Genomic DNA, 15,773 nt, shown 5'->3' on the forward strand with positions numbered 1-15,773 from the left:
CACTTTATAACATTACAACAATTATTTTCACCCCCCCTGGGAATTGAACCTAGGACCTCTAGCACGGTTGCTAAAAATGCTAACCATTACATCACAGAGGCGGACTTATTAAAATAAAATAAAAGTAAAAAATCAACCAGCTTTTACTGTACCTATATTATTTTCTACCAATTATTAATGAATAAATTAAATAATGAAAGTATCTATAATTAAATAATGAAAATATAACTTTGTTTTGAAACCACTATATATATTTTATTATAACTTATTTATAATGTCTACCGGTTAGCTTCGAAACCGGTAGACATTATAATTAAGTTATAATAAAATATTTATAGTGATTTTACAACAAAGTTATATTTTAATTATAAAATCACAAAGCTATTGCTTCAAATATAAATTATAGAATAATAACCTGTTTAAACTCGCTGTGCACGGCGGGTTCCTGCTTGCCCTTATCTCTTCGGGGCTGCGGCTTGAGCACGGGTCTGGCGCCCGCCAGCTGGCGCAGGATGGCCGGCGTGACGGGCTGCGCCAGCGCGGGCCCCTCGCTCTGCAGCGGAGGCACGCGCATGACGGGCCGCGCGGCGCCGCTCGCCACGCGCGGGCTGGTGCCGGGCGCGGCGCCCGCCAGCGGCAGGCGCGGGGACAGCGCCACGCGCCGCACCGTCACGTGCATGCGCACCGCGGCACGCGGGCAGGGTGGCGCAGGCGCGGGCAGGCTGTCTGCCATCGTGATGAGATGCGACGCCGTGCGCAGCGAGCGCACGTGGTGGGACTCAAACGCGCTCACGTTGCGCTCCATGTGCAACAGGTTCAGGTTCATCGACGAGAGACTCATACTCTGCAATTCAATTGTATTTTTAGACTACGCGACCTTAAAGGCCAAACATTTCATTATTAAAAATGGGTTGGCAGCATTGGAATGCATCTACTTGAAAAGTAGTAAGCAATGTACCAACATCGTGGGTATGCATCACTTAAGACATGCTACAAAAAAAACCATAATGCACTTAATGCACCATAATGATTTAATGTTAAAAAAAAAATCCATTTACTTATTTTATTAATTACCAATTTCGATTATGTATCAACAACATACATATAAATAACAAAACACTATAAAGCGATAAATTAAAGAAAAAACAATCTCTATGGTACGATCAAATTTTTATGATTGAATTTTACTGTTTATGTTCAAAAGACTAACAATGAATCAATTTGATGATTTATTTAGGACTGTTAACTTTTTTTTGCATAAATATGTCCATACTTTGGCAGTAAAGAAAATTGTAAAATGTCCCAAAAATTCAAATATCTTGTAATTTGTAAATCTATTTTATGTGAAATTCCACCTCTTGAATTTAAAATGAATGGACTTTTACTGTATTACAAATTGGGGGATGTTAAATCAGTTTAAAAAAATGAAGTTACCTGTAACGGTTGGTAGGCCATCATGTTGTATACAAGAGAGGGTATGTGATAGTTGATAGCTTCCATCTGGAAGGGTGAAATTATGGGCCGAACTTCAAACAGGTTGGGATGATTACATACTTTACGCAGTTGCATTAAAACATTGATCACACTCAATAGATTGCCAGAGGCCAGTGTTTCTTTAGTCCTAAAAAAAGCACATTTTCAGGTAAGAAAATGACATCACTATTTCATTCCTCTCGTACGACAGCGATGGTGGTATACTCACTTTGCTCTCGACATGAAATCGTCATATAAGAACCTTTGTCTTTTGGAAAGCCTACACATTACTACATGTTCATATTTCTTTGGCATTTGCTTTTCTACTTCCGATTTGAGACGTCGCAGTAAGAAGGGTCTAAGTACCTGAAAAGCAAAAGGTGATTATCAATCTACATTATAATCACAAATTAAAGAATACTATTCTAACCCATTGGTGCATAAGACTCTGTATCAGATTGTTTATTTACATACCCATACTCGTACAAGCTCTTGTAAGCAAGGTAAAGTCTATACTCATGTTAGAAAATGAATCTTGATACGGCAGTAATAAAACAGAAGATAATTATTTTGGGATGAGAATATTACCTTGTGTAATCGCTTTATAATATTCTCATTGTATTCTGAATTGCCTTCTATCATTCCGGTGACTGGATTACTAAACCATTCTTTAAATTCTCTATGTGACGCAAATATATCCGGCATCAGGAAATGCATGAGTGACCACAGCTCCATCAGATTGTTCTGCAGAGGTGTTCCAGTAAGTAGTAATCGTCTGGAGAAAACACATTTCAATTAGATAGGACATAAATAATTAAATAATAGCGCGATAAAATAAAACTTCTATACTAACTGTTGAGTTTGGAAATTCAAAAGCAGCTGCCATCTTTGAGATTTAAAATTCTTTATATTTTGGGCTTCATCTAAAATCAGGTACTTCCATTTTTTTCGCCTAAAGCTTTGGTGATCCTGTATTACCAATTTGTAGGATGTGATGCATATGTGAAACGCATTGGGCTTGGTCCAACCTATCCGCTTGAGCTTGCGCTCCTTCTGAGATCCGTAGTACGTCAATATCTTAAAGCCCGGACACCACTTCATGAACTCCATCTCCCAGTTGAGCATGACGGAGGTCGGGACCACGATCAGGTGCGGTCCCCAGTCCGCCTTCTCGCAGGCCAGGTGCGCCAGTAGGGCGATGGTCTGGATGGTCTTGCCCAGACCCATCTCGTCGGCCAGGATGCCGTTCAGCCTGCGCTGCTCCATGGTGACTAGCCAGTCCAGCCCGATGTGCTGATACTCGCGAAGAGTGTGCTTCAGGAGATGCGGAACCTTAGTGACCACTTGGGTGGACGAGAGAGTGTTGCCAGTGGGCTGGATGGACTCCGCTATGGCTGCGGCATCCTCCATCCTTTGATCTTCGGTCTGGTTATCCGCACCCTCCTGCACCAGAACATTTAGGCTTTCGTTACCATCTTCTTCGCCACTATCGCAACTCTCCTTTTCTTCTTCCTCGTCTTCTGAGAGATCTTCGCTTTCCGACTCAGAGGTCGGAGGCGACTCGGGAGGGGGAGAGTGACTATACTTCTTTCTTAGTTCTTCTACGCTCATTTCATTTTCGGCATTCAGATCATCAATTTCCTTTTTATGGTCATTTTCACCTTCGGCTTTTTCTTGTTCCACGATAGTGTCCTCGTCATCTGATGAATCCTCCTCGGCCTTGAATTCCGCATCGTCATCAGATTTGTCCGAACTTTCATCTTCTGACAGCTGAAAAAGACAATTGTATTATTATTATTATTTCTCTGGAAATGCCACGCACATTAAAGGTTTTCATCCATTATGCTCCTTTTGATCCGTTTTGACATCTTTTGGCATAGTGTGTGTGTACTGTTTGACTGTCATCTGCTAGTTAGACATAAATATCAGGGGACTTTCATGGACGAAATAACCCGACAATACCTAGGATGATTACCTTAATTTTATCTCTATTGGCAAGGTAGTCTTTAGGTAATTCACTAAGGAACTCATCAAGTTCCATTTGAGATTCTCTTTGAAGGGCTTCTATTTCATCTTTATGCGAATTTTCGGTTGTTTCCTCTTTCTCCGCAGCAGCTATGGTCTCCTCGTCATCCGATGACACCGCACCACTGGGACAGAATTCCTCTGGAAAAAATAGCAAAATATAGTAAATAGGGAAAAAGGCAGAGACAAAAACTAAAATACAATAAATTGATGAACTTACCATCGGACTGACAAGCAGATGCTTGACCAGAATTTTGCGCCTGTTGCGATCGCATCCCCTCAGCGAGTTGTTGGGAATACTTTTCAGTCTGACCTACAATAAAGCTGAGTTGTTGGTCCAGAGCTTGCTTACGTTGCTCTTCCAACCGGGTTTGTTGCTTAAATTCTACTAACTGTGGGAAAAAAGTTTTCACATTATTACAGTGTTACAAATAAATAAGTGCAGATAAAATGTCCATAGGAAGATCAAAAAGACTGTCAATGTTTCCGAGAATGTACTCATTTATATGATAAATTGATTATCACAGAGGTTACTCAAGTGGTTCATGTGTGTTATTTCTCGTTGGCAGAATTTTGATAAAAAACAATTACTATTTATCATATATTCATATCTGGTGTTACATTATTTTATTTACGGTGATAGAGCAGCTGTAAAATTGTCTGTATTGTCGAGAATAAAATTCTTCAAACTTAGTGTTAATATAAAATATATTGTGCCAGTCTTGTAAAATATAAAGGAAACATAAACTCATATTGATCTGAATTAACATGCAGTGTCATTACCGCAAATGTGTTCAACATGGAATGCGGAGCCATTTTATTCAACTTTAAATCATATTGGAATTTTCACACATTATGGAAAGTGAAGATTGTACAATTACACATAATATATACACACCGAATCAACGCTAAATAGCGTATATTTAACTTCAAATAAAACTATCAATAGTGGAAACATTGACAAGCTTTTCATTTATAGTAAGCTCATCAGATGGGAAATGGAACATACTTTTTCTACATTAGACCAGAATAGTCTTATTTCCTTGGCTACGAATGAAGCTATCCTCTTCAGTTGGAGCTCTTGAGCCTTCTCCGCTCTCTGTGCCGCGAGTGCCTTCTCTTGAAAGTGTTTCTGTACCATTCTCGCACACTGTAAAATAATAACAAAATATTAGTCGCAACATAACAATGATTCTGTTTGTGATATTTCAAATATATATTTTGCATAATCACCTTTTTAGCAGCTGCCTTTTTCCATTTTCTTTCTTGGGCAAAGTCCGCCGCTAACCAAACCATCTCCTCGAGCAGATAGTCCCAGTGAGCCTTGGGTCGAGGGGGTTCCACAACCTTGGGTAGTCTCTTTTCCGTCCAAAGCCCTTCTTTCTGTAGTTCACATACCCTCTGCATAACATACGCTTCCTGAAACCGATCTATTCCTTTAAAATTTTCTAAACCAATGAAACGAGTATTCACAATGATTCCAATATAGAATTTGCAATGAGTAAAAACTAACCACTCGTAGATACGATTGAAATTTTCAGTTCAAAATTGAAAAAAAAATTATATACTAAAATTACAAACTGTTTTTATAAATAAATATAGCCATGCAGAAAGCAGTCTGTTTCATGAATTTGTTTTGATATATACATGATAAAAATATAGTAAAAAGGATTTAAATTTAAATACATTTATGCAGAACCTACCTGTTTAGCTTTTTCAACAATTTGTTCCTGGGGGGTAGACTGAGAAGTATTATTTGGGGCCTGAGGTGATGTATTACTAACAGTTGTTCTTCCGACGCAAGTGCTGTTCTCGACCACTAAAGGAGTTCCGCCTGGAATAAAAAGTATTCACCGTTGAGACGCCGCTAACAGGAGATACTCACATCCAAAGCAATATGAAAGCAACGGCATTCAGTTACCACGATCTGCAAAGTAAAGTACAAAGCAAAGCACCTACCAGCCTTTCAAACTACTCATGGGTGATCTATGATACGCAAGAGTTACAATATTGTGGTGGCAGTGTAGATGCATGCTTGTCAAATGTAGTGAGGAAAATGGAAATTGTGTATTGTGAAATATTATGGGTTATTTGATCCCGGAACGACATACGATGAATAATGATTAATAACTGTAATTATGGATTTTATTAATCAAATTGTAAATTAGTTTCAACAGTTTACTAAACTAGCACCTTTGGTGTGTTTTGAGCTTATCGTTAGTATGAAATTTATTAGTAATTTTTACTGTTAATTACATTTAAGAATACCCCGGGTCAGTAATACACATGTACGTAGATATTAACGTATGCAAGCTATGAATATAAAATACATTTACGGTGATTTACCTTTACATATAAACATGTAAATATGTTTCCTATCCAGATTTAAATAAAATAAAATCATAATATACTTTATCTACACAAAAATATAAAATATAAATAAAATTAAAACACTATATAGAGAGAAAAAATGTGGATGCATTGAAATGATAATTTTTTATTATTTTAATTTAATTTTAAAATTTACAACACCAATAACAAATTTACGCAACAAATTACAAAAATTTTATACAAAAAAAGCGGATAAAAGATAAATCACTGTAATAAGTAATTAAAAAAAAAAGGTATTTTAAATTAATAACTCACAAACATAACATGTACATCAATATGTGTTTATTGATTTGAAATTAGAGAATAAAATTGATTTGAATAAAAGTGTATTAACATATTTTGTAAAAAGCTTCTTGTATTTTACGGTTGTTCTGATTCTGATTGTGTTTTTTTTATTGATTCGGTGAACTCACTTTTGTTGATGTTTCAGACATATAATAACCAACGACCAACTTGTTGTGGATGCTGCAATTGACTCTCAAATGACAGCAAGAATCGAGAACATCACACAAAAAAATCTCAAAAGAACACCAGTTCAACAGGCGGAATGGAAAAAAAACCTGATGATATAAAACTTGAATGGACAATTTCTGTTTTTGGTTTCATGGTTTAAAAAATCCTTAAATCTTAACGGTTAATATAGATAAAACCTTTAGACATAAAATGTTTACAGTGAGCAAATTCAACGCATTTTGAATATACAGAAATTTGCTATATAATAAATTTTATCAGAGGTGGTGTTTAAGTTGATAAAGTAGTTTTAGAAAAATCAATGAACAACCATTATTAATTTTTTAACTTTGAAATAAATCATTATTATATTCATTTATGCCATTTTAATTTTTAACAAAACTTCAGAGTGTGATGAGAAATTTATAAAAGGTATCATAGGTTAGATTTCGTTCTAAGATAATGGTACTATTAGATCAATAATTTGAAATATATGGTAACGGTTTAAGATTTTAATGAGTGACTCCTTTTTACAGGAATAACCAACCAACCAGAAATAGTTTGGGAGTAGACCCATAGAACCGAATGCAAATGCACATTCCTGTATATAACCAATGCGGCACCGGCCGGCCAATGCGGTGGATGTCAGTTTGCGGGTGTGGCGCGAGTGTGGTATGGTAGGAGTGTGTTGTGTAGGTGTGGTGCGGGTGTGGTGGGGGACGGTGTGGCGAGGGTACCTGGCAGTCGGGGGGTGGCTACCGAGTGGTGGGGGCGGTGAGGGGCGAACACCATGCCGTGCCGCCCGCCGGTGGGCCGCCCGGGCACCGAACCTACAAGCACGCGCCCACGCTACACTCTCGCATACTCCACGCACACACTTACCCGCTCGACTTCCCCATTCTTCTACTTAACCCTTTGTGTTCTAGTACTTCTACGGAAGAGTCACGCTACGTTTCAGATGAACACCATAGAAAACATACTATGTATTAGCAATATGTGTTTCAATAAAAATACTTTTATAACAAATGAACTAAATGTCATATTGAAAAGTTAAACCATGTTTAAAAAACTCATTTAATTTTTTTCTTATTAAAATAACCACTTTAGAATTAGACAGTTAAAACTGATTCAAGGGTATTAAACAATTTTCGGGGGAATTTTTTTGAATGTGTAATCAAAAGCTCCCTGATGAATAATAATGAATGAAAAACAGAAAAAAAGTATGGTTTTTCCACAAGTTACAATTTTTTTCAACAAATCATACATTTAATCAACTCTCATGAGCAAAAAGAGAATGAAAAAATGTTCTTGGACAGTGGTGAAGATGACAAATCCAACGAAGAAAATAACAAGGCAACGATTGTTTCCTTTACTTACCGTCTGAATTGAATCGATAAATGTAATTTTTCTTAATTTAGATAAATACATATCAATCATCCTGATTGTTGCAACGATAGATTCATTTTATGCGCAGTTTAGTTCTGTACCTCAATTTAAAATAAGTTATATTCAATTGGGAGAGCCATAGTCTAGTAAACAACAACAAAAAATAGTGCTATTTTTATATTTCTTTGTCATTTCTTAGCCCAGTTTGATTTTTTGTAAAGTGCAGACACATACAGTTTGTGATTGAGCCAAAAAGGGGGCAGAAATGTCTGAATTATTTTATGGTCACTTGGCTACCCAGATCACTCATTTTGACACTGCAATAATTTTTTCCGATGCTATCAAAAGGCAGGATATACATCAGACATCCGCAGTCTCTTACTGATCTAAAAGTCAATATTTCAACATGAAAATGCGCCACATCATAGAAAGCGTCCAAAAACGAGTGATCAATGAGGTGAACATTTGCAGAGGTCAGAGCGATGGGGATGGCGATGCATTGGGAGAGGTGGAGGACTATGTAAAACGTTTCCAAGACAAGGAGAGAGGATGGTCACGATCCTCAGCAATGAGGACAACGACTCAAAAGAAGCAAAAAAATATATAACACGATATCCATCAAACATAAGGAGGGCAATTTTCATTTTTTTTTTTTCAAATCACTATTTGATGGCTCACCCATAGAATCCATTTCCTAGTAGTTTATAAGGTTTAACAATAATTATAAGATTTAGAATTAGATACAAGATTAATAGATAGGTGCGTATATAAAAGTAACAATTAATCCCTTAACTTAAATATGATTAAACGATTCAGTAATGAAAGGGTAAAGTGTTCATTAATTTATTGCCTGTATTTTGGTGAATGGGTAAATCAGCGAGTAAATGTTGTTTTTTAATGATCAATATATAGTCAAACATACATCTTATAATAAATACTATCCTCCAATAGCAATTCAGGCCAAATCGGTAAAAGCTATTTTAAATACGTAATATTATTGTGGATAAGCTAAAGGTACAAGTATATCATATGTACTTATGTAGTTTACGTAATATGTATTAGTTTGTTCACAAAAATAAATAACAATCACTAATATGGTTAGTTTCTTTTCTTTATTGTTTGATTATGGCATAATTTGAGCATCTTTTAATTGCAATCTCGTTTTGTTCACGCTTTAATATCAAGTATTTTTATCAATAAGTTTTAAAAAGTTATTAATCTAATCTCCAAAATCAATTAAAGTTCAGATTTGCTACCATTATCACACAACAAAATACTAAATAAAAATAGGTCATTTGGTAACAAGAAAACTCAACAAAAAAATGTTAAAATTGCACAATCGATCTCAACATTTTATATATATACACACCGTGTTTCTGGCTCATCCAGAATAATTTAACCAATGATTTCTAAGAATTATCTATGAAAAAACAGTAATAAGATTTGTTGTTATTGTTTGCAAAGTCAACATACAAAATTTTTAAGTAAACTGCACTTTTCTTCATTCCGTAACTTTTTTTTTCCATAAATTTTACACAAGTCACTTTTATAATTTGAGGTATTATGTATAATAATCTGATCAAATTGGTTTTCATTTAAATTTGTATAATTACTGGGTTACTATCAGTTGTAAAAATATTTAAAAAAATATTTTGTCATGCTTTCTCACTTATCTTTTATAAAGAAAAAACAAAAATATGTTGAAATGACAGTACATACATAATTTCCGATCGCTTAACTCAATTAAAACAAAAACCAACAAATTTTTGCTCTCTGAAATTCTCTTCTCGGTTTTAGTTTAGGGAAGCCGAAAAAGATAATATTTTTTATCTAGATGTGGTTAGAAGACAATCGAATAAAAGAATTATCAAAGGGAAACATACCCTGTTGTGTTAGTTGGGCGACGGCAGCCGGCAGTTGGGTGGACACGGCCACGGGGGTGGCCCCCACGCCGGGGATCTTGATCTCGGCTCCCTGAGGGGTGGCGGAGGCCGCGGACGTCAAGGGCTGCAGGGCTGGCGGCTCCTCCGCGCCCTCCAGCGGGTGCGCGCGCGCAAAGGCCAGGAACTGTGCTGACAGCGGCCGCTTCCTCCACGCCTGGTAGTCCATCACCACACCGCCCGATTGCAGGTAGTACACTTGAGCAATGCATTCCGTATACCTAAAACATAAACCAAAGTAGTACCCTATCTGTCTATCGTGTCTCCCCTTTTGGATCCGCTCCCTCTTCCCTATGCCTTGTTTTCTATCATCAGTTTATTTATAATTTTTGCTATTTATTTCTAATTTTGTTTGAATTACACTTTTCAAAATTTTTACTATCAAAAATTTTGTATGAAAAATTGGAAGCAGCATAATTTAAAAATATTTTCCAAACTAGGGTAAAATTCAAATAACAGTGATTCGAACTAATGATCTTTTACTGTAACACTCAATGGAAAGAGCGAGCGTCGGTCATTTAAAAAAAAAAAATAATACCCACTTTTCTTTCAAGGATTCCAGTGTGGCCATTCTATCGTCAATGTTCCTCTTGTGGATGGCTGACAGGTCCTCCGCGACGGCGCTGGCCGAGGGCGCGGGGCTGCCGTCCGACATCTTGAGTCTCTTGCGAGCTCCGCAGCCGGGCAGCGGGGATGAGGGGGGCGCCAGCGGGGGCGGCGTGCCGTGCGGCGGGGGCGGGAGGCTCGCGGGCGAGGGGGATCCCTCACCTGCCCTGCCCGTCGGGACACGGAGCGCTTCTGATATGTCCATTGGTTGGTCTTGGCTATTGTCTTCTTTTAGCAGAGCCTGGTATAAAAATAAAACCATTACACTCAATCCGAATTAGTTTATTAGTTAAAGTTTTTAAATTGTATTTGTTTTTGTTATAAAAGTTTATATCAAAATACTTTCTTCAATCTTTTTAACTGTTCATCAAAACATAAAAATAATCATTAAAACAAGTCTCAAATTAGATTTCAATAATTAGTGCCAAGTAAATTTTTAATTTGAATAAAAATAAAACTTAAAAAATATATATGTCAATCATTTTTATATATTTAGTTTAGTGACTTCAACCTGTATTGGGACGATATGCACAACCAAAATTAACTACATATAAAGTGTATACTTATTCTAAATTAAATCCAAAGAGATACTATTATTATTAATCCAAAGAGATACTTAGGTATTAAGTACCACATAATGCCTCTCACTTCATGCAAACAAACATGTCATAACTAATAATTCTTCTCCCTGCCCTTATTTGCATCCAGTGGTGCATAGGGCACTTCATTAAATCAATAAAGTGTTAATTCAATTGCTGATCAAAGCAGTCATGTGCTCCAGAGTAATAATGAGTAAATATTAGAAAAAAAATATTGACCCCCTGAGAATGGACCCAGGATCACATGCATAGGAACCTAACACATAAACCACTGTACTACAAAGACGGATGAATGAATAATTCAGCTAACAGTTTTTGTAAAGTTTTTAAAAAAATCTAGTTTTTAAAAAAAACTAAAACGTATTGTGATTCGGTCATCCAGCATTTCAAAAATATTTTTTTATAGTCTCTTTATTGGTATGAGCCAGCTACTTGTATAAAAGAATAATACCTGATGCAATACAGTGGGGCCCACCGAAGCTCTGCGGCAGAGTGCCGGCAGCAGGTCGGGGGCCCCCTCCCTCTCCCTCCCCTCCGTGTGTGTGGACCCGAGCTTGACAGATTCATTTTTCTCATTCATGTTATTTTACACATCTGAAACGAAACAAACAATTTTTTTTATTAATTTTTTTTATATTCATTTAATATAGTTACATTTTTTTAATACAATTTGATACAATTTCTATACATTTATACAATGGCAAACTTATAATTTTTGTTTCACTCTGCCTCTCTGAGCTCTAGTGCTTGGAGAGGGACTTGCACTCAAGTTTTATTGTTTTATTTGATTAATGGTATAATAGTGTTTTTCTTTTCTTTTATATATATTTTAAAGATTTATATGTAGAACATACATTATTTCCTCTTCCTTACCACTGTACTATGGAGGCGGGATTTACCGATAAACGAATGATAGTTCCACACTCACTGTTGTTACATTTTACGGGAGCTCGTTATATTTGTAGTGAACCAAAATATTATGAATGTTCAATATTCTGAATTTTTAAAAATTAATTTACATCAGATATTTAACTCTTAGCACTGGAGTGCCGCCATAGAGGCGGCATGCATGGTTTGCCGTACTACTCGAGTGCCGCCGCTATGGCGCCAAGAAAATAAAGTCTTAATACTCAATATTTTAAAATATATTGGTTTTTAGTTTTCAATATAATCAAACCAGAATCATAAAAGTGAAATCGCAAAATTCAATTGGGATGGCGGTATTGCACATACCAAAAAACATTCCAGTGCAAAGAGTTGTATGGAAAGAAAGAAATGTATGGAACAACAATGCAATCGAAAACATTGAAGATACTAAGTGATGCCAGTGTCCACGCTCTTCACCGTGAGCAATGTTTAGTACTGTGCAATTTGCTATTACATCCAACAGACGAGGTTGCCGGTAAAAAAAGCTTTTTAAAAAAGAACATGCTTTTACCCATGAATAACTTTGGAAAAAGGATATTTAAAAAAATAATATTCAAATAATTTTATTTTATTTTTATACATTGATAACATGCGCGTATTCAAATGCAACGTTGTGTCAACATTAAAGCAATCGGTGAATAACTTTAGAAGATATAAGATTTTAAACAAAAGTACATTTACTTTTGTGGAGATCCTCACAAAAAGTTACATTTCCAATATTGCACAAAAAATCCTTAAAATACAAATCTGTTCTGTTTACTGTATGCTATCAAAACCTTAATTAAAGTTGCGACAAAACGTGGTGTTAAACCAATATAAAATCATTAAATTGCACCAAAACACAACAATTTTACGTTTTGGAATTCCTGATTACTTCAAATCATTTATAATGGAAATGTAATGTTTTCGTGAGGACCTCCACATTTATATTCATGTAGATGAATAGTCTACAAGGTTTAAGACCACGGACCGAGGCTACTTTGAGGGGCCACGTGTCAGGTTTGATAGTGATATTTTCCCGATATTTACCATACTCGAATCTATTAAAATATTCACCAGCCATAAACAGACATACACCAGTAAAAGATGTGGACAAGCTTAAAGGTCTATCATATGAATGATTATTATCTTAAATACGATCTTTGACTCAAATTGATTGTGACAGACTTCGGTCCCGGGGTCTCGGGTTCAATACCCTGCTCTCAACTTGATTTATATTCTTAACAAGCGCAATATGTTTACTATAAATTTAAATAGCACCCAAAATTATTCAACGCTCCACAAAAATCTAAATACAATTGAACATCCATATTATAATGTTGGTAAAACACAGTAGACGTTGCTAAATATTTTGAAGCGTGCTTTTAAGTGCATTTGCTTGGATACAAATTTGTTGCACGGAAGTTCAACTGCAATTTATCAGCAAAACAAGTTTAAAAAAAAACTTGAATCCCATGAACAAATGTAAATATCTTCTTCTAAACCTTGTCACCCACTCAATAATATATAGAGCACTGAATCAGAGTGATACAGTATTAACTTGGCCGTTTATTAGATATAAGAAGACAAAGTGAAGTGTCCTGCACCTAAAGTGTAGGTTCAGGGAAATCTTAAATGGCAGAATGAAAACCTATTTAATATTATTTTAACTAGGTTGGAATCAAACCTGAGACCTCATGCACGGTAGCCTAACGCACTAACCATAAAGGTTAACAGAGTAAGATTTTACTTAGTTTTTGTAGTATGCTTAGTTCTTATGAATACTACTACCATTCGTTTCACATGTGCATACCACCTTAAAGAACTCTTCGTAATCTTTTCAACTATCCCTAGTTCAGCCTTGCATTCCTTTCTAATATCTTCGTTTTTAATTCTGTCGTACAATGATTTTCCACACATTCGTCTGAGGGAGCGCATTTCAACGGCGTTCACTCTGCTTTCATCCTTTATTTGCCAGTTTCATGTTTCTTATGATATACACAAATATTTGAATTTAATACCATTTTCAGATAGTCTAAACTTGTGTTTGAAAAATAAGATAAATAATCAAGTTATGTTAGAATGAGGGGTCAAGCCTCAAATCTCTAGCTCTAGAGTCCGAGACCTTAACCGCAACTGGACGCTGAATATTATTATATTACAGACCATGTTCAAAATAGCCAATGAATAAACTCATATTTAAAAAAAACAGCCTTAAAACACATTTAGTGATGCATGTATAGCTGTGTGCATGTCAATAAACAATGCTTGAAGTTCAAGGTGAAGCGGCTATTATTATTTGATAAGTCATTAAAAATGTTTAACTTTTTCTAGAACTGAGATAGTATTATCCTTTATATGTAGATAAATAACTAAAATAAAAAGGGTACTAAAGTGAAAATAGATGTCTTGGAGGAAAAACGTAATTTGTCATTTCGTAAATTCCAGATGAGTGATTTTAAAGATTAATATGTATCATTATGTGAAGTTATCATTACCTTTAATCATTAAATATATTCCTTATCTATATAATAGAAAAGAAAAAAGAAATGTATTTCTAACAGAAACTGAGATTGCGAAAATTTGAAAAAAGACAATCACTTAATACTTTTCTGTGTAAAAATGTTATTCTATTAAAATGCTAATATTTTTCTATCAAAATGCTAAACGCTTTTCCATTTAAATGCTGGACATTTTTCCATACAAAATAAGTGTCACTTTTATTTTACATTTTTGCTAATATTGAATGACATCATCTATATGCGCTACAAGTTTCCGCCTACATGTCACTAAACATAAATGTGTTTCTATTTATTAGGTGGAATGTTAGCATTTTGATAAGTGCTATCACCGGAGAGCGCGCATTTAGTAATTTCCGGATCGATAAATTGAATACCAAAAATCTATGATTAATATGTTTACCATCTTAGGCATCATAACACTGGTGGATTTAAAAAAACTGTATGAGAATTATTCACGATACATAAAGTTGGAGTATATTAAAATAATAACTGAATACAAACAAATAAAACACATATCGCCCACTCCTTTCAAGAACGTCATAAATCAAAAAACTTGATTTTTCAGGAGAACGTTTTTAATGTTTGAAAATATAATACAATGTATTAAAAATAAATATCAAGGCACTTATTAAAATTTTTTAATATGCAACAGATCTTTTAGGTAAAACCTGAAGGTTTTTTGTACATTCAAAAAATATTTAGGATATTTAAAAAAATTATTAAATAATACCTTTTCTTCAAAATGCAAAAACAACTCTTTCTGCCCTATATCGGGTAAATATTAAGTTAAAAATATGCCTCTTTTGCTGGGATATAGTACATTTTCTGGACATTCCGAAAACATGCACAACTAAAAATTGACGATTTTTGATTTATGACGTTCTTGAAAGGAGTGAGCGATATATATAATATAATTAAAATGTAATTTTAAAATCAGTATAAATATTTTATTATAACTTAATTCTAATGTCTACCGGTTTCGAAGCTAACCGCTTCTTTATCAAGACTGATTAATATAATTATAATTAAGTTATAAAAAAATATTTATCGTGATTTTAAAACAAAGTTACATTTTAATTATAAAATGGAAAATCACAAAGTTAGTGCTTCAAATATAAATTATAAATAAAACACAATTTGTTGCATTCTTATATTCATAGTGTAAACACACATCACCATCTTCTGGCCTTGAAAAAAATTGTAAAACGGAAGTGCAGTATTTTAAACTCACCATATATTGACATTAAATTTCATTGTGCATCGGTGCATATGTATTTATAAAGTCAGTGTTTCTAGGTACGAACCCACTCTGCCACATTTTAATTCCTATTTTCAAACACATTTAATTGAAATATTTGTGTGTATCTTAAAAAGAAGAAAAAAAGAAACAATTTAGATTTTTCTTCAATTTTATATGGTATATGATTGTCCCACTTCTCTTAAATGAATAAAAAAAGTGGTACAATACTTTTGAA

General features: G+C 34.9%; 1 protein-coding gene across 3 annotated transcripts in view; it reads right to left on the reverse strand.

Annotated features, from left to right (window-relative positions):
* Positions 1-15,773, reverse strand: part of LOC148311215 (chromatin remodeling protein domino-like) — a 36,141-nt gene that overhangs the window by 17,702 nt on the left and 2,666 nt on the right. For 2 of the 3 annotated variants that reach the window (XM_088256911.1, XM_088256912.1), the window contains exons 2-14: positions 11,322-11,464; positions 10,208-10,512; positions 9,609-9,886; positions 5,202-5,332; positions 4,732-4,917; positions 4,508-4,648; positions 3,719-3,890; positions 3,449-3,639; positions 2,327-3,243; positions 2,062-2,248; positions 1,703-1,839; positions 1,435-1,621; positions 416-844 (exon numbers count right to left, since the gene is read on the reverse strand). In XM_088256911.1, coding sequence (XP_088113037.1) covers positions 416-844; positions 1,435-1,621; positions 1,703-1,839; positions 2,062-2,248; positions 2,327-3,243; positions 3,449-3,639; positions 3,719-3,890; positions 4,508-4,648; positions 4,732-4,917; positions 5,202-5,332; positions 9,609-9,886; positions 10,208-10,512; positions 11,322-11,450 — 3,390 coding nt within the window. In that variant the 5' untranslated portion in view covers positions 11,451-11,464. Of the gene's footprint in view, positions 1-415; positions 845-1,434; positions 1,622-1,702; positions 1,840-2,061; positions 2,249-2,326; positions 3,244-3,448; positions 3,640-3,718; positions 3,891-4,507; positions 4,649-4,731; positions 4,918-5,201; positions 5,333-7,076; positions 7,170-9,608; positions 9,887-10,207; positions 10,513-11,321; positions 11,465-15,773 lie in introns of all 3 variants that reach the window. The other variant, XM_088256910.1, reaches the window with a different exon arrangement.

This window comes from Brachycentrus maculatus, unplaced genomic scaffold (genome assembly GCF_059751285.1).
Source record: "Brachycentrus maculatus isolate JH-2025_06_01 unplaced genomic scaffold, ASM5975128v1 h1tg000069l, whole genome shotgun sequence".
Lineage (NCBI taxonomy): Eukaryota > Metazoa > Arthropoda > Insecta > Trichoptera > Brachycentridae > Brachycentrus > Brachycentrus maculatus.